The following is a 25,832-nucleotide window of genomic DNA, read 5'->3' as shown; positions in this document are numbered from 1 at the left end:
CAGGGAGGGAGGGGGAAAGAAGAGATTACAGGGAGGGAGGGGGGGGAAGAAGAGATTACAGGGAGGGAGGGGGGAAAGAAGAGATTACAGGGAGGGAGGGGAAAGAAGAGATTACAGGGAGGGAGGGGGGAAAGAAGAGATTACAGGGAGGGAGGGGGGAAAGAAGAGATTACAGGGAGGGAGGGGGGAAAGAAGAGATTACAGGGAGGGGGAGAAGAGATTACAGGGAGGGGGGAGAAGAGATTACAGGGAGGGGAGGGGGAAAGAAGAGATTACAGGGAGGGGAGGGGGAAAGAAGAGATTACAGGGAGGGGAGGGGGAAAGAAGAGATTACAGGGAGGGAGGGGGAAAGAAGAGATTACAGGGAGGGAGGGGGGGCAGAAGAGATTACAGGGAGGGGCAGAAGAGATTACAAGTGGGGGGGAGAGGAGATTATAGGGAGGGGGGAAAGAAGAGATTACAGGGAGGGAGGGGGGGAAAGAAGAGATTACAGGGAGGGGGGGGGGAAGAAGAGATTACAGGGAGGGGGGAAGAGATTACAGGGAGGGAGGGGGGGAAAGAAGAGATTACAGGGAGGGACGGGGGGAAGAAGAGATTACAGGGAGGGCGGGGGGAAGAAGAGATTACAGGGAGGGAGGGGTGGGAAGAAGAGATTACAGGGGGGAGAAGAGATTACAAGGAGGGGGGAGAAGAGATTACAGGGAGAGAGGGGGGAAGAAGAGATTACAGGAAGGGAGGGGAAGAGATTACAGGGAGGGGGGTAGAGGAGATTACAGGGAGGGGGTAAAAGAGATTACAGGGAGGGGGTAGAAGAGATTACAGGGAGGGGTAGAAGAGATTACAGGGAGGGAGGGGGAAAGAAGAGATTACAGGAAGGGAGGGGGAAGAAGAGATTACAGGGAGGGAGGGGGAAAAGAAGAGATTACAGGGAGGGAGGGGGAAAAGAAGAGATTACAGGGAGGGGTAGAAGAGATTACAGGGAGGGAGGGGGGAAAGAAGAGATTACAGGGAGGGAGGGGGGAAAGAAGAGATTACAGGGAGGGAGGGGGAAAAGAAGAGATTACAGGGAGGGAGGGGGAAAAGAAGAGATTACAGGGAGGGGTAGAAGAGATTACAGGGAGGGAGGGGGAAAGAAGAGATTACAGGAAGGGAGGGGGGAAGAAGAGATTACAGGAAGGGAGGGGGGAAGAAGAGATTACAGGAAGGGAGGGGGGAGAAGAGATTACAGGGAGGGAGGGGGGAAGAAGAGATTACAGGGAGGGAGGGGGAAAAGAAGAGATTACAGGGAGGGAGGGGGAAAAGAAGAGATTACAGGGAGGGAGGGGGAAAAGAAGAGATTACAGGGAGGGAGGGGGAAGAAGAGATTACAGGGAGGGAGGGGGGAAGAAGAGATTACAGGGAGGGAGGGGGAAAGAAGAGATTACATGGAGGGAGGGGGAGAAGAGATTACAGGGAGGGAAGGGGAGAAAAGATTACAGGGAGGGAGGGGGGAAAGAAGAGATTACAGGGGGGGAGAAGAGATTACAGGGAGGGAGGGGGAAAGAATAGATTACAGGAAGGGAGGGGGGGGAAGAGATTACAGGAAGGGGGGAGAAGAAGAGAAGATTACAGGGAGGGGGAGAAGAAGAGAAGATTACAGGGGGGAGAAGAGGAGAACATGGGGGAAGAAGAGTAGAACAAGAGGAGAGGAAGAGGAGAGATTACAGGGAGGGAGGGGGAAAGGAGAGATTACAGGGAGGGAGGGGGGGAAAGAAGAGATTACAGGGAGGGAGGGGGGGAGAAGAGATTACAGGGAGGGAGGGGGGGAGAAGAGATTACAGGGAGGGAGGGGGGAAGAAGAGATTACAGGGAGGGAGGGAGGGGGGGAAAGAAGAGATTACAGGGAGGGGGGGAGAAGAGATTACAGGGAGGGAGGGGGGAAGAAGAGATTACAGGGAGGGAGGGGGGAAAAGAAGAGATTACAGGGAGGGAGGGGGGAAAGAAGAGATTACAGGGAGGGAGGGAAAGAAGAGATTACAGGGAGGGAGGGGGGAAGAAGAGATTACAGGGAGGGAGGGGGAAGAAGAGATTACAGGAAGGGAGGGGTGGGAAGAAGAGATTACAGGGGGGTAGAAGAGATTACAAGGAGGGGGAGAAGAGATTACAGGGAGGGAGGGGGAAGAAGAGATTACAGGAAGGGAGGGGGAAAGAAGAGATTACAGGAAGGGAGGGGAAGAGATTACAGGGAGGGGGGAGAAGAGATTACAGGGAGGGGGTAGAAGAGATTACAGGGAGGGGGTAGAAGAGATTACAGGGAGGGAGGGGGAAAGAAGAGATTACAGGAAGGGAGGTGGAAGAAGAGATTACAGGAAGGGAGGGGGGAGAAGATATTACAGGAAGGGAGGGGGGAGAAGATATTACAGGAAGGGAGGGGGGAGAAGAGATTACAGGGAGGGAGGGGAGAAGAAGAGATTACAGGCAGGGAGGGGGGGAAAGAAGAGATTACAGGGAGGGGGAAAGAAGAGATTACAGGGAGGGAGGGGGGAAGAAGAGATTACAGGGAGGGAGGGGGGGAAGAAGAGATTACAGGGAGGGAGGGGGGGAAGAAGAGATTACAGGGAGGGAGGGGGGAAGAAGAGATTACAGGGAGGGAGGGGGGAAGAAGATATTACGGGGGGGAGAAGAGATTACGGGGGGAGGGGGGAAAGAAGAGATTACAGGAAGGGAGGGGGAAAAGAAGAGATTACAGGAAGGGAGGGGGGAAAGAAGAGATTACAGGAAGGGAGGGGGGAAGGAAGAGATTACAGGGAGGGAGGGGGAGAAGAGATTACAGGGAGGGAGGGGGAGAAGAGATTACAGGGAGGGAGGGGGAGAAGAGATTACAGGGAGGGAGGGGGAGAAGAGATTACAGGGAGGGAGGGGGAGAAGAGATTACAGGGAGGGAGGGGGAGAAAAGATTACAGGGAGGGAGGGGGAGAAGAGATTACAGGGAGGGAGGGGGAGAAGAGATTACAGGGAGGGAGGGGGGGAAAGAAGAGATTACAGGTGGGAAGAAGAGATTACAGGGGGGGAGAAGATATTACAGGGGGGGGAGGGAGAAGAGATTACAGGGAGGGAGGGGGAAAGAAGAGATTACAGGGAGGGAGGGGGGAAGAAGAGATTACAGGGAGGGAGAGGTGGGAAGAAGAGATTACAGGGAGGGGGGAGAAGAGATTACAGGAAGAGAGGGGGGGAAGAAGAGATTACAGGGAGGGAGGGGGGGAAAGCAGAGATTACAGGGAGGGAGGGGGAAGAATAAGAAGAGATTGGAGGGAGGGGGAGAGGAGACGATTACGGGGGGGAGAAGAAGAGATTACAGGGGGGGGGGAGAAGAAGAGAAGATTACAGGGAGGGGGAGAAGAAGAGAAGATTACAGGGGGGAGAAGAGGAGAACATGGGGGAAGAAGAGTAGAACAAGAGGAGAGGGGGAGGAGAACACGGGGGGATGAGAACACAGGGAGGGGGGTTGAGAAGAATGTGGGGGAGGGAGAGATCACTAAAGGAGGGAGGGGGTGGTGGAGAGACCACTAGGGGAGGGCGGTGAGGAGAGACTGCTAAGGGAGGGTGGGGGGAGAGCAGAGAACACTAAGGGAGGGAGGGTGTGTGTGGAGGATAGACCACTAGGGGAGGGTGGGGGGAGAGTAGAGACCACTAAGGGAGGTGGGGGGGAGGAGAGTAGAGACCACTAAGGGACAGGGGAGGGGAGGAGATGAGAGACCACTAAGGGGTAGGGGAGATCTCTAAGGGACGGAAGGGAGAGCTCTATAGGACAGGGGGCAGGACAGGGAGCTCTTTCACACTATGCACACACACACACACACAATGCATCCCTATACATACTCAGAAACACACAATGCATCCCTACACACACAGAAACACAACATGCTTCCCTTACACACAGAGAAACACACAATGCATCCATCACACACACACACAATGCAACCCTTACACATAAAGACAATGCATCCTTTGCACACATACACAGAAACACACAATGCATCCCTTACACACACACATGCAAACACACATTGCTTCTCTTACACACACACAGAAACACAATGCATCTTACACACACTCAACGCACCTTGAGCTGTGTAAGGGGCCCCAAAAATGGAGCTGCTTGCCGTTCTCCCAGAACATTGAATTTTGTGACCACAGTTACAAACAGCCTCCAGAGATCCTGTTCTACACCAGACCAGTGGAGCCAGACTGATCACCATCCTCATCTGGTTGTAAGTAGGCAATCTAGTATATTATTAGTGACACTAATCTCTAATTTACGTCACATTAAAGGGACACTTTAGTCCCCAGAACCACTGCAGCTTAATGAAGTAGTTCTGGTGTCTATAGTTTGTCCCTGCAGGCTTTTTAATGTAAACACACACTGTGTGCAGCACTGGCGTTAGTTCATATGGCAGATCATATGGGTAGGGCATTGTGATGTCACTGGGGGGGGGGGGAGGATGGGGGCGGCAAATCTTTCTTTTGCCTAGGGCGGCAAAAATCCTTGCACCGGACCTGTTTCCCCATTTTATGGAGCTGAACAGGTGTGGTGTACCATCTCATAAGCATTTTGTAGGATTGTTCCTGGTGTAGTACACAGATCGATGTTTTAGCCGTCGCTTCCCATATGTCTACGCAGTCTTCTCCCTCTAATGCTCCCCCTAGGTCCGCCTCCCACTGGTGTATGTATCTTGGGTCTGTAGCTCCCTTTTCTGGGGCGCTGAGCTGTGCATAAATAGTCGTGATCAACCCCTTTTGGATTGTTTCGGCATTACACAACCGTTCATAGAATGTCATTGGGGTCTGGGCTGCTTTTTTTATGTCGTGGTGTTTGGCAAAGTCTCGCAACTGTACATATCGGAAGACGTCCTTGGTTGTTAGGGGTGCCATGGTTTTTAGGGTGTCAAAGGTTTTGAAGGAGTCCCCGTCATACATGTGCCCGTATCTTTGCATTCCTGTGTTTTCTATCCCCCTAAAGTCTCTTGCGCTCAGCCCGGGCTCAAATGCTTTATTCCGTAGGTACGGAGTCAGCGGCGAGGGTGTGTGTTTCAGTGCATACTTGGTGGCTGTCAAGTCCCAGATCCTTATGGAGTTGAGGATCGCTGGGCAAATTGTGCGCAGGGGTGGTCTGTCTTGTTTAGGTACCCATATCCAGAATTGTGGGAGGTCAGTGCTCATTAGTTTTGTCTCTAGATCTACCCACCTCTGTATGCCTTCTGGTGTATGCCATGCTATTATTTGGGCCAATTGAGCCGCCAGATAATATTGATACAGGTTCGGTAGTCCCAGCCCGCCCCTCGCTTTCGGTCGGTACAGTGCCTGTCGAGCTATCCTGTGCCTTTTCTGTGCCCAGATAAAGTTATCTATATGTTTCTGGAGTGTCTGTAGATCTTGTTTAGTCACTTTAATTGGTAGGGCCTGAAACAGGAACAGTATACGTGGGAGCAGTGTAATTTTGATTGCGTGCAATCTACCAATCCACGATATGGGCTTTCAATTTTTCATTATTAAACAGCGATTTTTATTTATTTTGAGTATCGTACTGTCTCTTTAAAGTTGGAATATTGTACAGAAGGAGAGACTCAATGCATATCTAGTAAATTGTGATTGTATTTATTTTTGTATTTGGGCTCTGGAGTGTCTCTTCAATATCTCATAAAGTGTTTTTTTTTTTTTTTTTTTTAAAACATACAAATCCCCATTGTTTTTTTTGTTTTTTTTAAATAATGAAATTGTGCCTTAAAATCAGATGCACATATAGAATACAAACCTTTACAAAACATGGTCGTAGTAAGGAAAAACTTGCTAATATATAATGCATGATACAATGTATGAAACAACTATTTATGTCAAGGAAGCTGATGCCTCTACAGTTAGTTGTTAAAATGAGAAAGTAGCAGTACGCCTACAGCAATCCTTATTATGGAGTGTACTGAAACATACAGCCCTGTTCAAATAATAAAGAAAAAAAATAATATATTGGAACTTACTGGTTGTTAGGAGATTCTAGAGTTTACGAATCCAGATGATTCATAAGCAGTTCGATACCTCTTTGAACGGTACGGTGCCCTTATCAAACATGGCCGCCACTTCAGCTCCAACCAGTAGCCAGCTCGGCGCCATGACGCATGAGGAAGTGGGCAACAACAGAAAGAGGAAGGCACGGTGTGCGCATGCGCAGTGCCCATTTCAGGCTGTGCATTATTATAGTTGCAAGTTGGTTTTGGAGCCTGGAGAACACAGAGAGGAGGAGCGAAGCCGGACGTGCAATCACCTCTGTATGTGTTTATTGTGAATTTTATAGTTTATTGTATGCTTGATAAAAAGGGAAGAGCAGGTGGGACATTTTGTGCCATGTGGAGAGCAGGAAGGCTTGTTTACATGTTGGATGCTATTAACTGCATGGGGGGCGCTCTCTCATAGCATATTCTTACATAGGTTACAGTGGGAAGTTACAGGGGGATTGTGGCATGGGGGTCATGTGTATCATGTAGGGCACGTTGTATTATACTTGTTTTCATAAAGAAGTGTACAATGTACATTTCGCCCTTCTTTTTGGTCTTACATTGTTACTGACAGTATATTGGTAATGTCTCAACTTTTTAATTATTGTTGTTCTAGTGTGCCAACATATTCTGCAGTGATGGCTGTCCAGCACACATCCACATGGCCAACATTAAAAAAAAACACAAAAAAACAATGACGCATCTTTTAGAGCAGTGTCTCTCAACCTTTTAAGAAGTACCCCTGCAGATCTAAACATTTTTTTTCCCCAAGTACCCCTGCCTCTAGAAAATAATTTATATTGATTTTAAATTCCAAATAAAATGTGTAGACACTGATATTCTGGTTAATCTTATATTGGAGAGCAAGCCTGATTACAGGCAATAAAGATTATTTTTTTAAAAATAAAGATGACAGAATGTGAATATTATGTATGTAAGGAGTAGTGTATGAACTATTAACCTGATGTATAAAAGTCAGGACACACACTGACATACAGACACATACACATTATTTCACAAACACTCACAAATTGTTATTTTTGTATTACTTTTATTTAACTCCACCCAGCCTACATACTTTGGGAGCATGGATCCATTCCCTGGTGTCCAGTGTAGGGCTTGTGTAATCTTCCAGCACTGTTCCCTTGCATGTTCTTTAGTGAGGGCACATTATGGAGCAGTGTTGAAAGATAATGGAGATTACAATTCCCTGTCCGTCTCCATCTACCCCTCCTGGACATTTTATTTAGGCAGAATAGGCACCTGCCGTCCGGGTAAGCAGTACCTTAGCGTACAGCCAGCTGCCTCCTTGGGGGTGGTATAGTGGCCAGCTTTTGGCGCACCCCTTTCCTTTGGTGCGTGTGCTCTTTGGGATACGTGTACAAGTAGTTGAGAAATAAGAGCAGTACTTTTCAGATGAGCCCTCAAGATTACATTAGGCTAGGATTTAGAGAAAACCCAGTGCAAAAAAAACCAGTCCAATACTGTTATAAAGACAATAATAAATAGTAGTAAAAAAAAAAGGCAAAAAGCATAGCCAAGACATATTTCTAACACTATAGGAGAGGAGCATTGGTGATCTAACGCACGTGCAAGGTGAGCGCTGTGTGCATTCAAACATCCCCCATAGCAGAGCATTGAATCAATGCTTTCCTATATGGGGTTCTGCATCAGGTGACAGAGTTGTACACGGCTGTGATACTGATAGTAACTAGAAGTGGACTTAAAGGACCACTATAGGCACCCAGACCACTTCAGCTTAATGAAGTGGTCTGGGTGCCTGTTCCAGCTAGGGTTAACCCTTTTTTCTATAAACATAGCAGTTTCAGAGAAACTGCTATGTTTATATTTGGGTAAATCCAGCCTCTAGTGGCTGTCTCATTGACAGCCGCTAGAGGCGCTTGCGTGCTTCTCACTGTGAAAATCACAGTGAGAAGACGCCAGCGTCCATAGGAAAACATTGTAAATGGTTTCCTATGAGACTGGCTGAATGCGCGCGTGGCTCTTGCCACGCATGCGCATTCAGCCGGAGAGAAGGAGGAGAGCTCCCCGCCCAGCGCTGGAGAAAGAGGTAAGTTTAACCCCTTCCTCTCCATCCAGCCCGGCGGTAGGGGGTCCCTGAGGGTGGGGGCACCCTCAGGGCACTATAGTGCCAGGAAAACGAGTATGTTTTCCTGGCACTATAGTGGTCCTTTAAACCTACAATGTAAACACTGCAGTTTCAGAATATCTACAATGTTTTCTATTGCAAGGTTAAAAAGACAGGGATTCTGCATCAAGACCTTATCATTGAGATGAAGTGGTCTGCGTTACTAGAGTGTCCTTTTAAACCTCGTAAGGGCGCATGATTGCATTACTTCTTCATGGGTGTCCTTTCCTGAAAGCGCAACTTTAGCTCCCAAAACTACTTGTGCTCTTTTGAAAGTGCATACAATTACATCTATAAATTTGAAAAACCGAAATGCTGCTTTTCTTCTCATGCCTTTGTCTTTTAAACATTCAGAATAAAACTCATTATTTAATACAGTTTACTTGTGGTCTGTATTTAAAACAGAATTGTGATGACATTGCCAGACATTTGATGCAAATGAGTGTAGTATCCATTTTATTGACATTTGAAGTTGGAATTGTGAAAAAATGTCCAACACATGCTTGGGTTATGCTGACAATGGCAGCACATTAACCTTTGATGTTTACAAGAAGTGTTCCTGCTCTGCACATCTTATCCCAAAAAAATATCCAGTAAACGTGCTGGCTCTTTAATTTAAATGTTACTGTTTGTTTCAGGTTCCTTGATTTGACTCTACAAGTGATTAAATCTTAGAACAAAGCCGGGTGGGGGAGGTGCCAGACAATTGCTGTATGCATAATTCTAAACTTCAAATTTGAACTCAAGGTCACTAAGTGAATTTTCACTTTTTTTTTCTCCAGCTTATTGGATGCAATGTCAGGAGCAAAGAGTAGAGCCAAGAAAAAGGCAAATACCGTTGAGATCTCATCTGATACATTACCTGTAAGATCATCTGGCAGACAGGTAAGATCTGCTTGTGTACATTTATCATGGTGGTTTGAATTTTGTTGTATAGGGTGTGGACAAAACACAAAATTAAGAAGCATGTAGGAACTCGATTAAAATGTACGTCGTTGTACACAAGTTTTATTTAGTTTAAAAGTACATACAATTTAAAAGGTTTCTTCAACCATAAAACACTGATATGGTTTTAGTAACTGCTTCTATGCTGCCACCTCTCCAATAAAAATCCCTTGTTAAAGCCAAATTTTCCTCAGCCCAAGCCTCCTTGGCTAACGTCACTTTCCCTCACTGGAGTGAAAGGGTTGGGGGGGGGGAAGGGGCTTGCCGCCATTGGCTGTCTGGTGACGGGATGCTGTGCTTGCTGGTGTCAGGCATCAATTTTGTACAGAATTGACATCCCCCAACCAGGAACCTTGTTCTGTGCTGGTTAATGGCGATACCACAGGTGGAATTACACCTCCAGCAACAAAAGGGTTAGTGACCTAGCAAGATTTTGGTAAAACATGACCTGCAGCAGGGTGTGAGCTGATGGCTGAGTGTCCTGAAGCAGTGCTGGAGCAAATGACTGGTTTCTAAAGGATCTTCGTGAAGTGGGCATGAGGAAGAGATAAAGAGGTGTCTTAGTCCATGCCAGATCAGTTTCTGTGGCATAGTCTAGTAGGAGTAACGGGGAAGCAATCTGGGGCCAGTCCAAGTCTGTTACTGTGTGAGCTGAGAGGGTGCACGAGAGAGAGACTAGTTGCTGAGTGATCCGAGTCGGCAACGCGGGAAGGGGTCCAGTCAATAGGCGGGAGAGAAGGCTGAGGGTGGTTCAGGAGAGCAGTGGCCCACAGGGAAAGTAGATCTGGTTCAGCAGGGAGCAGTGGAAGCTAGAAAGGAAAGTTAATCACAGAGCCATTTACCAGACTTAATAACTGAGTACAGATCTGAGCACACGGTGGATTTAACACCTACATTATGAAAGTAGCGAAACTGGGACCACTGTCTTAATGCTTTTTACATAGTGGCCTATATAGTGTATACAAATCATTAGTTTTGTTTTGAAAGCCTAATTTGTTGTACATTTTAGAGCAATCCAATCAACCCTCTTATTCACCACTTTGTTTAGGTAAAGAAGAAAGCAAATGATACATTAGACGAAGATGAAGATTCATCCGAAAAGAAATATAGGAAGTGTGAAAAAGCTGGATGTACTGCCGCTTGCCCTGTTTGTTTTGCCAGCGCTGCTGAAAGGTTAGTTAATAATAGCTGAGGGTCTGTTGTAAAGCCTTCATGCCATTAGTACAATATAGGTAGTCTACTAATTCGGTAAAAGCAATCTGTCTAATTGCGAGAACATGCACTTGGTAATCATACACATTTTCTATTGTCCAAATGGGTCCCAACAAAACCAATCCACTAGGCCTGTGAATGAAGTTAAGGTTTGGACAGGAGTACACCTAATATATGCATTCAGCAGCCAAAAGTGCTAGAAAATGTATAAATAAGAAGATAATAATACTTGAAAATAAATGTAAAAAATCACCCCCACACAGGTGACTAGGGGTCCCAAAGCCCCTAGTCACCCCCCACCCCAATAAAATTATACACTACCTACCCCCCTCACCGTAAAAATAGTGAGGGACTGACAAAAAACGAAATACCATTAGATGTCTTCTTTTTTCTTAAACCTTCTTTTTTGAGCCCCAAAAAAGGCCAAATAAAAATCCACAATTTCCATTGAATTTATTAAATAATAAAAAAAACGCAAAATAAAAAAAAAAACACGTCAAAAAAAGAAAAATCTGACACAAATAATCCATGTTCACCCAGCGAGGTCACCGACAGACTGAGCTTTGCAAGGCTCTTCCCACGCCCTGCAATATGACTCAGAGCACTCAGATTGGTTGGTTGAAACCAACCAATTAGAGTGCTCTGACAGGTAAATTGTGAGCCTTACCTGATAGGTAAATTGTGAGCCTTACCTGATAGGTAAATTTGAGCCTTGCAAGTTACCAATCAGGTAAGGCTCACAATTTACCTGTCAGAGCACTCTTATTGGTTGGTTTCAGCCAACCAATCCAAGCACTCTGAGTCAAATTGAAGGGCGTGGGAAAGCTTTCCCCACCCTGTGGAACTCAGGGGGCCCATTTCGTTAAATTGCCCCCACTCGTGGGGCTGGGAGGGGGGCACTATGTCCTCCCCTGTTAATTGATTTGGGGAGCCACAGGGGAGCTGCTCACTGTTTAGAAGACATGCCCCTACTCGCGGCATAGCGAGTAGGGGCATTCAGGAGATTTTAATATCACTTATGCTATTATGATGGTCATATTGACCCCCATAGAGTGAGGGAGGACATGGGGGGAGTTGGGAAGTGGCGGGGAGCACTGCTCCATGCCGCTTCTATTTTCACATATTACAAGTTGGGAGTTGCGAGCCGGTAGCTCCCTCCTTGTAATAAACTAAACGAACGAACAAAGAGGTATTCATTCGTTTGAAATGTCTATTCGTTAATTCGGGTATCTGACGAATGAATGAATGAATTGATGAAATTCCTGTCCGAATGCGCGAGAATTTCATAGCGCTATCTAGTGTGGGCGGATGACGTGTCCACAGGGACTTCATCTGCCCACACAAAGATGGCGGCGCTGAGGATCACATATATCATGTGCAAAAATACATAATGCATATAGTGCAAAATGTGAAAACACAGTTACTGGTATGTACATATAGGTGCAGAAACATGATCACATCGATCATGTGCATAAGTACAATGTGAGCACAATAGTGACAATGTGAGCACATAATTGTGTGAATAAAAGTGCAGAATGCAATCACAGAGCAACTGTAAGCACATAATCATGTGCAGATGTGAGCACAATAATATGTGCACATTGCCACATACATAAAGTGTAATTATATATTAAGTCTATACAAGTGCAAAATAAAAACCACTAAGTGCAAATTACCAATCAATATACATAAACTTGTACAAGCCTAATGTATCCTCCTAGCAGACAAAAAACAGTATAACTAAATATTAATACAATTATATTACAAGTTAATAATGCTTTAATATCCCCTCTGACGCACTGTTGTTCTAAATTAAACAGATTTAAGTTTGTTAACCTTTCTTTATACCTAAAATGTTCCTTTCCTTTTATTAATTATTTTTTTTTTATTCTTTATTTTGGTGTGCAAGAAAGAAATAACATTCAGGCTGGTAGCGCCACAACAGCATCTACAAGCTTAATGTGGTCAAACATTTGTATACAGTGTCATGGCATGAGAGACAATTGCACTTTTTTAAGTTAAAGAAACAGGCTTCATTATAGATAATAGTATAACACTTGAATAATAACAGGCTAGGGGACCAACGTTAGTAAAAAGGTATAGCGTGCATTCAAGAATGAAACGTTGTTTGGATGTTTTGCTAACTCTGCACAGTCTGACACCATGGCCGTCAGCAAGCCAGGCACCCATCTGAGTACTGTACAGTTTAGTAGAGGTTAACTATACTAGTGTTGCAGATCATTCTGTTGTGCCCTGCTCTTAGATATTGGGGGACTAACTGTCCAGACAACAGAGTAATTTATAAGGTGAGTGGGTTATTACAACTTAGTGAACGTGTCCAAAGTTCAAAAATGTAGTAAGAAAAAAAAGAGAAAACAAAAAACATAAACAACAAGAAAGCATAGGTAAACGTAGGGTAATGGTCTAGGCACCTGCTTGTAGAGGGTACATTATGTGCTTCTATAAGCCTGCCGAAGGCTATCCTGTGCCTATTACGTTTAGCGTTTTCTGTCAATTAAAGTAAGAGTAAGAGGTACCCTTCGCGGGTATTATAAGCAGGATAAACATTGCTGGGTATAGTTTAAACCTTGCAGATAAATTCAACTGCTCAAAGTACATGATAAAACAAATTGCCGAATTTGATGTTTATCTGGAGCGGTGTCCCCTGAGACTGATCCTAGGACCCTACTTGTATGACAAAATAAACTATTAGAGACATCTTAAGGCTGTGCTGTTATCAGGTAAGGTAAGCTAGGAGTATCATTAACATTAGTAAAGTTACTAGTAGTTTGGCCTATAGCATTGAGAGGATGTGAGAGTAATTAAAAGGAGACAGCAAATCAGCATATATTTACAGACTGAGAGTTCTTGTTACAGCACTGGAAACTTTCCCCCGTACTCGGGTGGAGCTCTCAGATCTCAGTTCTCGGTCCGCAGTCAGCCAACACCTGCTCTGTGGGTCCTTTGGGGTTGCGTGTAGGCCGCTGGCTTTGTGTGAGAGATCCACCGGTCCGAAGTTCCCGATATTGGGCCCACAGTTCCGTGACAGCGAGGTTCGGTGAGTGGTGTGCGGGCCAGTGTCACTCTGGGGTATGCCCGGTGGTATGTCTGTGGAGGAGTTTGGGTCCTATTCACTGGGGGGCGTTGTGCCGTCCGCGGTTGCTTGGGTTGAACCCCTCGGCTGTTGCGTGTGTGAGGGGCTTGTGGCTCGGGTCGTAAGGTGCGACTTTTTCTGCCCCTTTTGTAAGTGGGAGTCTCCTGTGTTTCTCCTGATTGTCTCTCCGGTTTAGGTGGTCGTTTGGGTGTTCTTGTCGGTTGCTGTGTCCAGCTTAGCACTGGCTTGCGCAGTCTGTGTGCAGCATGTCCTCGGCCTGAGGCCTCAAAGGGGACTTGCGCCTTCTTGTAGCAGATCCCGACTTGGGGGTCCTGGTCCCAGGGATGTTCCGGTGTTCGGTTTTTAACCTGGGTGTGTGGCTGGCGGAGGAGGGGTACCTCCAGGTGAGTACCCGGCCCAGGAGAGGTCAACTTGGTTGAGACCGCGGCATGGGCCATGTGTGTGGCTGGGTTTGTCGGCTCGCTAGAGCTGTTTTTTAGGAATGCTTCTGGCTGGAGCTTTGAAGTCTGAGTTGTGGGTGGCTGCGTCTGCTGAGCACGGGCTTCAATCCTGTGCCAGAACGCTGCGCACACCCTGTCGAATTTGGCATTGAAGTTGGTCTCCCAGTCTGTTGCAGTGCATTTCTCTGTCGTGGTGGCCGTTTTGGTTGCGGCTTCGGTACGGGGAGGCGTTATATACTGTTAAGATGTACTTAGCTGCCTGTCTGCTAGTTGGTACCGGGATGACCCCCACCGGTCCAAAGGGGGGGGGGGGAATGGGTCTGGTAGCCCCAAGTTGGAGGATCGGCCGCTTCCTCCACTCGTGGGATCCGCCAGGTAAGTAGACTGCAGAGTCTGGTTCTGGCTTTAGGGTGCGGGGTGAGTCTCCAGTTTCGCTTGAGAGGGTTCCCGGTCTGTAATTTATAGTCCGTAATCTCTTTGGTTTTGATTTTAGGGGTTATAACTCTGTTTGAACCGTGTGTGCCTCGTTTTGTGTGAGGAGCTGATCTCACACACGTCTGTCAGCCATGCTGGTTAGGCCCCGCCCCCTCCTTTTATTAATTTTGTAACCCACCTCTGCACTTTTTCCTAGTGCCATAATATTCTTCTTTAGAACAGATGCCCAACATTGCACAGCATATTCAAGGTGTGTTCTTACCATGATTTATAAAGAGGCAAAATTATATTTTCATCCTGAGAGAATACCTTACGTGCTTTAGCAACTGCTGATTGATATTGCATCGAGTTGCCTAGTTTGTTGTCTATAACTGTATTGTTATCCCTAATTCACTACCGTTTATCTTGTCAGTTATTTTTTCACTCTTCAGCCATAAAGTGCATGACTGTACATTTATATTCTTTAAATTTCATCTGCCATTTAAGTGCCCAGCCCCTCAATCTATCTAAATGCCTCCGCAGCAAAGTAATATCCTGCTCTCATTGTATTCTTTACAGAGTTTTGGGTCATCTGCAAACACTTAAACAGGATTTTTTAATGCCCATTTCAAGATCACTTATAAATATGTTGAATAGGAGTTGGCCCAGAACAGAATTTTGAGGTACACAACTTTTTTGTCTAGTTTGAAAATGTCCAATGATGACACTTTTCTGTACATCTTTAATCCAATATTCTACCCAAGAAGAAGAGTTTTCATCTAGAATGATTTATTTTCATTTGAACACTAACCTATTGTGTGGGCATCAAAAAGACTTAATGAAGCAGTTTTAGTGAATAGAAAGATTAAAATCGAGATTTGATTATTTCCACACTTTGCTCCTTAAGTACTCGTGAGTGAATATCATCAGGCCCAGGGGCTTTGTTAACATTAACTTTTTTTGTAGTGTTAATTTGCATATCTATTGCCATAGGTTCCTCCTTAATGTATACTAAGGAAAAGGTTATTTAAAATGTCTGACTTTTCTTTGTCTCCATTAACTGACACACCTGATTGGTTTTTACTCTCTTTGTCTATCACTTTCTCATTTGCAAGTTTTGCCCGTCGAATTGCCTTTTTTCATGCATTATTGGCTTCCTTATATCTCATATAGGATGCCTCTGATCTTAAATACCCTTTTCTTATTTTTAAATTTACGTTACCAATATACCACATTGGTTTCTGTTTGTTTCCTTTATATTTATTACCCAATGGTACATTTTAAGAAGTTTACATTTCTATTATTTGAGAGATATATATATATATAATATAAGATATTCCATTGATCCTCAGTGTTTTTCACTAAAGCGTTTATGCCAGTCAATGAGTTGTAAAGTTGCCCTTATCTTCTTGAAAGTTACCTTTTTAAAATTGTTTTTTGTATACCCCATGGGCATTTCTTTTTTTGAGTCTTTTTTAAAAGACTCCATGTTTTAAACACTCTTTCCGAAGTGCTCCCCTACTGGAATGTTTGTAAAAAGATCAACATTGTTTGTTATAACCAGATGCAGACAAGCGTCCTTACTAGTTGGTGTTTGTTCCAATTGTGACATGAAGGTGTCATTTAATAGGTTAAAAAAAATCTGATTCCCTTTGCTGAACTACTTGTCTATCCCAATTTCTTTCCAGGTAATTAAAATAATTAAAGTGTTACCCAGTTGTGCAGCTTTCCCACTTTTCTCTAACAGCTGTTCTTCCTCCTCAATATAAACATTAGGCGGTTTATAATCTACCCCAACCAATAATTGATTTCCCTTCTTTTGCCCCACAAAAAATACTCTACTAAAATGCAGACTTTTCTGCCATACTTTGCTTGTGGTTGTGTGTAAATATTGCAGATTGATTTGCATGACATTTAGGGGGCAGGATGGCTACACAGCTGTCAGTGGATCATGTATTTTCACTAACGGCATATTGATAATGAAGGAGAAAGTGTGTGAACATATTTATACATGCGTATGTATTTGTATAGATCATTTTTATATAATAAACTCTTGAACATGTGTTTTTTTTAATTTCTTTTCCTTAGATGTGCCAAAAATGGTTATACATCTAGGTGGTATCATCTTTCCTGTGGAGAGCATTTCTGCAATGAATGCTTTGATCACTATTACAGAAGGTAAGTTCTTCAGCATGTAGACCATAGGTTGATGAGAAACCATAATGTGAAGTAGATTCTAATTCACCTTTAAATAGCTGTGATCTAACTGGTGTTTCATCTCATCTAGAACAACTGCTTAAAGGGACACTATAGTCACCCAGACCACTTCAGCTCAATGAAGTGGTCTGGGTGCCAGGTCCCTCAGGGTTTAACCCTTCAGATGCAAACATAGCAGTTTCAGAGAAACTGCTATGTTCACATTCCAGGGTTAAGCCAGCCTCTAGAGGCGCACCTGCGACGCTGCAGGCATATTATGCCTCCATCACGCAGAGCGTCCATAGGAAAGCATTGGTAAATGCTTTCCTATTGACCGCTTGAATGCACGTGCGCGGCACTTGCCACGCATGCGCATTTAGATCCCATGATGTCGGACGGCTCCGCTGACGTCGGCGGGAGAGGAGAGGTCACCAGCGCCAAGGGAACCCGGCGCTGGATTAAAGTGAGTAACTGAACTTCAGCACCACGGGAGGGGGACCCTGAGGGTGTGGGCACCCTCAGGGAACTATAGTGTCAGGAAAACCGCTTTGTTTTCCTGACACTATAGCGATCCTTTAATTATGTAGAACAAAAACAAAGAAAAGGTTTCCGTAATGACAGTATGAGATATGCTCACGCAGTTTATAAAAAGCTCAAAAGTGACTTTTTGCAAGAATACCATATTTGCCCATATTTTTTTTTTTTTTTTATATCTTAAAATAATCTTTGTTATACCATCTAATTATTTGTTTTAACTCCTCTATATTTAAATTCAAATGAAATTCCTTTAGATAAAAAACAAAAGGTACTGGCACTTGTATAAAACTTAAATTTATGAGTAATATCTCAAAAGATGTGACAGTAGCAGCTAAACACCAAAAAGTGCAACTTTTCCAAAAAACACCAACAGATAATAGAAGATCTAAAAAGTGTACCGTAAAACAATAACATTGATGCTTTTAAGTGTTATTACTTCAAGAACCTAGAAATTTAAATTGTACCACATAGTGCAGCTCTTAAATAAGTAAAATATTATAGAAGTAAGGTTTATAAATAAAACACTCACAAACAGGGAGCTATAAGACCTAGCTCCGGTGTGGATAGCCTCTGGGTCCGTCTAGGCGACCCACCCCTATGGGGAATGTATGTCCCGTCCTGGTAAAGAGTCTATAAACACACACTAGGGTAGTACAGTAAGGAGCAAGATTATAAAAAAAATGTATGCCAACTCAGTACTTGCAAACACAGAGCCCCTGTGGCTCAATAGTAGCGTGTTGTGTACATATAAGGCTACACTCCCCCTTTAAATCGATGTCTCTTAAAAGCCGGGAACCAAAGTAAAAGTTTGCATACATTTATTGAAACATATATAATAAAACAAGGAACAATGTACTTAAAAGTACTGGTACGTGTTTCACCACTTGATGTGGCTTCCTCAGCCGGATAAATGTTGTGTAGATCCTTAGTTCCCCGGCTTGTGCTTATATACCCTCCTAACGAGGGAATGATCTTCATCTGTGGTTGATACGTAATTATCATATGAAGTAATACGTAACACATCTCTATGGTGATGAATCAAACATCCCTGCGGACACTCTCACATGGAGCTTCGTCGGGTCTTAATTGTCCTGAAGCATTTAGTTACTTTCCTGAGTTCCGAGGCTCTTTCTGAGGTTGACATCAGCAGTGTTTTCGTCTTTCTCTTCCACGATCTTCTGAACAATCTAGTAGTCACCGTTCGATCTGTAGTTCTTTAAGGGATATTCCTATAGTTCGTTCAGACATAGACTCATATCTCAAGATGTGAGTTCTTAATTTCTCCAATTAGATCGATTATGAAATAAATAAACCGACAAGAATCACACTTGAAGGGGTACAATAATATAGAAAAGTGTTAATTCATATCACATACTTAAAATATTCAATCACATGGGAATCACTATATAAGTGATAAGGAACCCATAATGATGACTCAAACAGTTACTATATAGATAGTGCATTCAAAATAGTGACTATTTTACAACACAAGAATTGATCTAAAAATTACATGAAAATTGTATACAAATTTAAATAAAAAATGTACAGAAAAATTGAAGAATTGATTTTAAAAATTACAAAAGAATTATATGAAATGGGAAGTAGAGAGGAGGACGATCAAGCAGACGCCATCTTCTAAACCTTGTGGTTAAATTGTTCATAAACGGAAAGATAACATGGTGCCCTAGTTATCCTGACACGATAACTTTAGTGAGTTGAAGTTGGTATGGTGCCTAGAGTTTTTCTTTAAGCTGTGTTGGTGCAAGGTGTGTTACTTTAAATATTTTGATGTGTAATGTTACATTTAAGTATGTGTGTATTTAAGACTGCGTTTACTGCGCTATGTTTAAATAATCCAGATGTCACAGCCTGGGTCCCAATAATGCTGTACACACTATTTTTTTCAATGGTAAGTATACTCAAAGCATTAGCCATGTAAATTCTGTCCATATGTTGGAAGGTATTAACTGACTGAGTGTATCAGTTGACACGCAGACCGTTAATGCTGTTCAAATCTGGACAAAATTGACTTTGCTAATTTGCAATAACAATATGCTGAGCACAGGGCCAGGCTGCAGGTGCTGGGAGAGCCACGGTTTGTGGCAAACTGAATTATTTGATACCGAACAGGCACATGGCACCTGGATCATAACCACAATATAGCATCATAACCACTGTAGAGCACTGGTGTTAACCTTGTATCTTGTTCATGTTCCATAATCAATAAGGGGGATTGTGTTGAAAATGTTTGATCATTTCACTTTAGGATTGACTCTTAATTGTGTTTTTCATGGCAACTTTAGTCACAAAGATGGGTATGAAATCTATGCATCTTGGAAAAGAATTTGGACAAGCAATGGGAAAAGTGACCCCAGCCCAAAAGCTTTCATGGCTGACCAACAGCTGGCATATTGGGTAAGTTATAAAACCGACATTCTGTATCTACCGTAGATGATATTCCATTTAATAAATGTAAAGAAAGCTTTGTTCTTAGATCTAGGAGATGACTACACACGTTTCCTGACACATGGTGTGTGGTTGTTTTCTTATTTATTTGTTGCTGCCAGTAGAAAAGCTTTTATTCTGTAACTTTTTTTTCCATTTAGAACTTTATTTTAATTTCAAATAAAGACAGGGAATGGGTACAGAAGAGAAAAAGGAGGGGGGGGGGGGGGGGGGGGGGGAGTGAATGCATCTTTGGTACACAGCAATACATTTACATCCGAACAGCAGTGCTCTTTTTATGTGTAACAGTAACTTAATAAAGTAATGAGGTTTCTCTAGTAAGGGTTGTGTTGGGGTATTGTCTCAGTGTTTTGGATAAGTAGGATTTCAACTGTAGGTATGAATTTAGGGAGGATTGTGAATATTGGAGTGAATATTAGCGGATAGACTTGAATTGTCTAGTAGTTTGTCTACTTCAAACAAGTGATAAAGGTGCATTGCGCCCCTACAATGCCATGGCACTGGGTTAAACGTAGAGATAGAGTACGGAAAAGCTCTGATTGGGGTCGCCAGGGAAAGGGTGGGGGTGCTACCCAATCTGGGTCTGTACTTATCCCAGATTTGTTTTAAATATCTTTATTGGTTTCTTGCCAAAGGCGTGGTTCACGGTAGTTACATAGTTACATAGCTGAAAAGAGACTTGCGTCCATCAAGTTCAGCCTTCCTCACATATGTTTTTTGCTGTTGATCCAAAAGAAGGCAAAAAAAAAACCCAGTTTGAAGCACTTCCAATTTTGCAACAAGCTAGGAAAAACATTCCTTCTTGACCCCAGAATGGCAGTCAGATTTATCCTTGGATCAAGCCGTTATTACCCTACATTGAAAGATTATATCCTTGAATATTCTGTTTTTGCAAGTATGCATCTAGTAGCTGTTTGAACATCTGTATGGACTCTGATAAAACCACTTCTTCAGGCAGAGAATTCCACATCCCGATTGTTCTTACAGTAAAAAAACCTTTCCTTTGCCTTAGACGAAATCTTCTTTCTTCTAGTCTAAACGCATGACCTCGTGTCCTATGTAAAGTCCGGTTTGTGAATAGATTTCCACACAATGGTTTGTATTGGCCTCGAATATATTTGTATAATGTTATCATATCCCATCTCAGGCGACGTTTTTCTAAACTAAATAGGTTTACATTTGTTAACCTTTCTTCATAGCTGATATGTTCCATTCCTTTTATTAATTTTGTAGCCCGCCTCTGCACTTGTTCTAGTGCCACAATATCCTTCTTTAGAACAGGTGCCCAAAATTGCACAGCATATTCAATGTGTGGTTTTACCAGTGATTTATAAAGAGGCAAAATGATATTCTCGTCCCGAGAATGAATGCCCTTTTTCATGCATGACAATACCCTACTGGCCTTGGCCACTGCTGATTGACATTGCACATTGTTGCATAGTTTGTTGTCTATAACAATTCCCAAGTCCTTTTCGTGTGTTGTTATCCCTAATTCGCTTCCATTAAGGGTATACGTTGCTTGTGTATTCTTTACGCCGAAGTGCATAACTTTGCCTTTTTCAACATTAAATTTCATCTGCCATTTGAGTGCCCAGTCCTCCAGTCTATCTAAATCCCTCTGCAGCAAAGTAATATCTTGCTCACATTGTATTATTTTACAAAGTTTTGTGTCATCTGCAAACAGTGAAACATGACTTTCAATGCTGTCTTCAAGATCATTTATAAACATGTTAAATAGAAGGGGTCCCAGAACAGACCCCTGAGGGACACCACTTGCCACCTCTGTCCAGCTTGAAAATTTACCATTAACGACAACTCTTTGTACCCTGTTTTTAAGCCAATATTCTACCCAAGAACAAGCATTTTCATCTAGACCGATTTCCTTGAGTTTGAACACTAATCTTCTGTGTGGAACTGTATCAAATGCCTTGGCAAAGTCCAAATAGATCACATCCACTGCAACACCCTGATCTATACTTCTAATTACTTCTTCGTAGAATGCAATCAAGTTAGTTTGACACGACCTGTGCTTCATAAAACCGTGCTGATTTTTGCTGATAACCATGTTCTTCTCAAGGAATTCTTGAATATAATCCCTTAATAACCTTTCAAATATTTTACCAGCCACAGAAGTTAAGCTCACAGGTCTATAATTTCCAGGCAAGGATTTTGAACCCTTTTTGAATATAGGAACCACATCTGCCTTCCTCCAATCCTCCGGAACACTTCCTGAAAGAAAAGAATCTTGAAAGATTAAAAACAGAGGTTCACTTATTTCTACACTTAGTTCCTTAAGTACACGTGGATGGATACCGTCAGGCCCTGGAGCGTTGTTTATATTAACTGTCTTTAGTTGCTGCAGCACCTTGTCTTGAGTTAACCAATTACAATTATTCTGCAAGTTTTTAGTAGCAATCATTTGCACATCTATTGCCATGGGTTCTTCCTTAATATATACAGAGGAGAAATAGTTATTTAAAATTCCTGCCTTTTCCTTTTTCTTCATTGACTAACACCCCCGTTTCAGTTTTTAGTGTAGCTACACTTTCATTTTTTTTTTTTTTTTTAGAATTTATGTACTTAAAAAATGCTTTAGGGTTGGTTTTGCTCTCTTTAGCTATCATTTTTTCATTTTGAAGTTTAGCAAGTCTATTTGCCTTTTTGCACGCATTATTTGCTTCCTTATATCTTTTATAAGATGCATCTGATTTGTCCGATTTAAATGCTTTAAATGCCCTTTTCTTATTTTTATTCTCTTGTTTTACTTTTCTAGTAAGCCACATTGGTTTTAATTTGTTTCTTTTATATTTATTTCCCAATGGTACATACTGAGAAATGTACCTTTCTAATATTTGTTGGAAGATGATCCATTTATCCTCAGTGTTCTTTTCACTAAAGAGTTTATGCCAGTCAATATATTGTAAAGCTTCCCTTAACTTATTGAAATTGGCCTTTTTTTTTTTAATTCTTTATTTTTGTAGTGCAGGGATACAATACAAGTTGGCAAGAGGTGCCCCAAAAGCAGTCCTCCAGCTTCTCCACGCATAACATGCGGGGAACATGCATAACAAGCACAATTTTTGTTGTTTAGTCAGGTTTAGACATGTGAAGTGATACTTAGAATGGAAATATGATTAAGTGAGGACAGTGTAACAACCATGTTGTGAACATTCAGATTAATGTGATTAAGTTAGCAGGAAGATTTAATAGCGGACCTTGCGCTTTGTAAGATGAGTGTGCACGCTAAGTAGATACTGTTCTAGCACGTAGCTGTGTGAACCATAGAGTGAGAGCACTAAGTTGAAAAGCGCTAATAAAAGTGCTGAGGTGTCGCTTGTAAGTAAATTGTACGTTAATTTATGCTATTCTAAGCTGTAGTCTGTTGTGTCAGGGAGGATTTCAAGTGCAGGTGTGTACATAGAGTGGTTTACTGACATATGAGAAACTATTAAAATAACATGCTCAGCTGAATCAAGCATTTAAAGCAAAACAATATTAGAGTGTCCACCCCATGTTGGGCCAATACAGTTAGTCATGCTTCCTTGCCGGGATGCCGGACGATCCATCTGTTGGTAGTGCGGTCTGCCATAGTGGGATGAGCGGATTGTCCGTGCAGGGAGACAATCTTCCACCCAGGGGTACGTGTTGTCCAGCCTGATGCCCGCCGTGTACAGGGGGAGAGAGTTGTCGGGCAGTATGTTCCAGCCCCTCTGCGTTGAGTGAAGCGGTTCAGTAGGGTAAGTTAGGGCCTTATACCATTGTCCTGTGGTGTGATCAGTACCCGCTGATGCTGTGGGTGGTAGTGCTGCTCCCCCCTGGCTTGTGGTACCTTGGAGTTCAGTCGTTGGCTCCTGTTCATTCAGGTCCTGTAGTCCGCCTGTGTAGTAAGAAGGGGATGCGTCCGGCAGAGTCGCCTGCCACGCGGTCTCCGCCATCTTGGAAGCGGACCCTCAGCAAGTTAGTGGCTCTCCGGTGGGACACAGGGTGGGGGCCGGGATCACCCCCGCCGGCCCATAGGGGGGGGAACAGGGCCGGACCCGCCTAGCTTCTCGGTTCCGCTGTACCTCTGGCGGGCAGGATAGCTGGGCAGCGGCCGTCCACCCCGCTCACCGCCCGGGCGGTCTCCATCTTAGCTGACAGGGATCGCCCACCGAGGGACTAAAACCTCTCGGCAAGCCTCTCCCCGGTACCAGGGTCGCCTCTAGTGTTGTGGCACTGCTTCCAGTTGCTGGGGGAGAATTTTGCCGGTTTTCAAGGGCTAAAAACTAGGTAGCTTGTCGGGAGCCATTCTGCTGTGCGTCCGCTCGACATGGCGGTCCGGCCCCGCCCCCGAAATTGGCCTTTTTAAAATTATATGTTTTAGTATACTCCATGTGCTTTTGTTTTTTTGAGTTTATTTCAAAGGACACTATATTGTGATCACTATTTCCCAAGTGCTCACCTACTTGAATGTTGGTCAAAAGATCAATGTTGTTTGTTAAAACCAGGTCCAGACAAGCGTCCATTAGTAGTAATTAAACATATCATTCAGTTGCCTGCGCAGAGGCGTGTTTCTCATTGCATCAAACGTAATATTTAGTAGTCTGCGCAGAGGCGCATTTCTCATTGCATCAAACATAACATTTAGTTGCTTATCCCAGATTTGGAATAGGAGCTGGACCTGAGGGGGAAGAGGGTTACATTTGGTCTGATTTGCTTCGGCGTCCAAAGCATATTAGTAACTTCATGCCCTCCCATGAGGTCTCTCTCCAAGGAAACCCATTGTGGTCTTCTGGTAGTGAAAACAATATGGGGTACGACAGCGGATAACACAGCCGCTTGGTAATATGCCTGTTTGCTAGGCAGTGCCAGCCCACCTTGTTGCTTAGGGGCTTGTAACAGTTTAAGGGGTACTCGTACTTTACCTCCTGTCCATACAAATCTTCCTGCATTTGATTGGATCGCCTTAAAATAGGACTAGGGTAATGTCAAGATTGGGTAACCCACACACACAGAGTACAGGGAAACCGTAACCAGAATAAATGAATAAAAATAAATGAGGTACGTATACCGCACCTTAGAATAGCCGGGTTAACGTGTGCCCGAGATAGGCAAAAAATACAGATTTAAAATAGGAAGCAAAGTTTAAGGGCATCAGAGATACTTAATAACGAAAACACAAGCTGAAGTCAGGGAACCAGAAAATCAGAAAAGTCAAATACAAAGCCGGGTCAGTAACAAGAAAACCAAAACTACTTCACAGTAAGTACTTTTGGGCAGAATAAACCACGACAGGGCAATGATCTCCATAAAGAGGGAAGTTTAAATAGGGAGAACAAAAATCTTATTGGACAGCATCATCACCCTGCACCAAATCACACAAAGGAGTGAGACCTGTGAAGGGCAGATAATGTGGCCCAATAATATGACCTGTCACTTTAATGCTATAAAAAGCCTGCGCCTACAGGGTCCTGTAATTTCCAAGGACTCCTGTAGGTGCGCAAGGCCACCAAAGAGATCAGGAAGTCTTGCCAGAAGACAGATCATGCAGGGGCTGCTCTGCACATGGTGCAACCAAACACCGCATGGTGTTTACTGTGGCCAGGACGGGGTAGTACCGGAGACTTTGTGGCTGCTGCACAGCACGGTTCGTTTTTTCCGCATGTAGGGCGGCTATGGTCAAATGTAGGACATTGATCTTGGCCAGTAGTTCCTGCTTGGGTTGCGTCTTATTGTTTGCGGAAAGTTTTGCTAGCTCTTTATAGGAATCTATTAATGTGGTTTGGCTCTGTTTTTTTAGGTAGGAGGACCTCCTAATAAAGAGCCCTCTGACCACTGCCTTATGGGCATTCCATGCTATGTCATCCGCCATTTTGGCCATCTCATTGTTTCGGAAATAGTCTGTCAGATCAGATTGAACTGATGCACGAAACGGACCATCAGTAGTGACTCATTGAGACGCCAATGCCCTTTAACCTTAAATTGAAACTCGTCATGTATTAATAGGTGGACTGGGCTGTGGTCAGACCATATGATCTCCTCTATCGTACATTCCGACAGCTGGACCAGGGTGGCATTTGTCTAAATAAATGGTATCTATTCGGGTGTACGTGTTGTGGACTCTGGAGTGAAAAGTATAGTCTGCGTCCGTGGGGTGCAGGGTACGCCATGCGTCATAAATCCCATATTATGCGAGTAACTTGGTTAGGGTCTTGCACGTGGTGGTCAATTGCCTTTTCCTACGTCCTGTGGGGTGAACTGTGGTGCCAAGTGTAAGTGCTTGGATAAAATTGAAATCCCCACAGAGGAGTAAGTCACCTGATTTGACCTTGTCAATAGTGAGGAGAAGAGAC

At 43.6% G+C, this 25,832-nt stretch overlaps 2 protein-coding genes across 2 annotated transcripts in view; one reads left to right on the top strand and one right to left on the bottom strand.

Moving 5' to 3' along the window:
- The window catches only part of TPMT (thiopurine S-methyltransferase), a 57,948-nt gene extending 51,826 nt beyond the window's left edge, over positions 1-6,122 (bottom strand). Inside the window, exon 1 of the mRNA XM_063450508.1 lies at positions 6,012-6,122. The gene's annotated coding sequence lies outside the window, so the exon portion shown is untranslated. The remainder of the gene's footprint in view (positions 1-6,011) is intronic.
- Positions 6,123-6,186: 64 nt separating this feature from the next.
- KDM1B (lysine demethylase 1B) overlaps positions 6,187-25,832 on the top strand; it is a 35,271-nt gene continuing 15,625 nt past the window's right edge. The window contains exons 1-5 of the mRNA XM_063451683.1: positions 6,187-6,299; positions 8,958-9,060; positions 10,169-10,293; positions 16,390-16,479; positions 19,338-19,449. Of these exons, the coding sequence (XP_063307753.1) occupies positions 8,971-9,060; positions 10,169-10,293; positions 16,390-16,479; positions 19,338-19,449 (417 nt within the window). The 5' untranslated portion in view covers positions 6,187-6,299; positions 8,958-8,970. The remainder of the gene's footprint in view (positions 6,300-8,957; positions 9,061-10,168; positions 10,294-16,389; positions 16,480-19,337; positions 19,450-25,832) is intronic.

Source organism: Pelobates fuscus, chromosome 4 (genome assembly GCF_036172605.1).
Source record: "Pelobates fuscus isolate aPelFus1 chromosome 4, aPelFus1.pri, whole genome shotgun sequence".
In the NCBI taxonomy this organism is placed as follows: domain Eukaryota; kingdom Metazoa; phylum Chordata; class Amphibia; order Anura; family Pelobatidae; genus Pelobates; species Pelobates fuscus.
The sequence above is the reverse complement of the archived record's forward strand: the minus strand, read 5'-3'. Positions and strand labels throughout refer to the sequence as shown.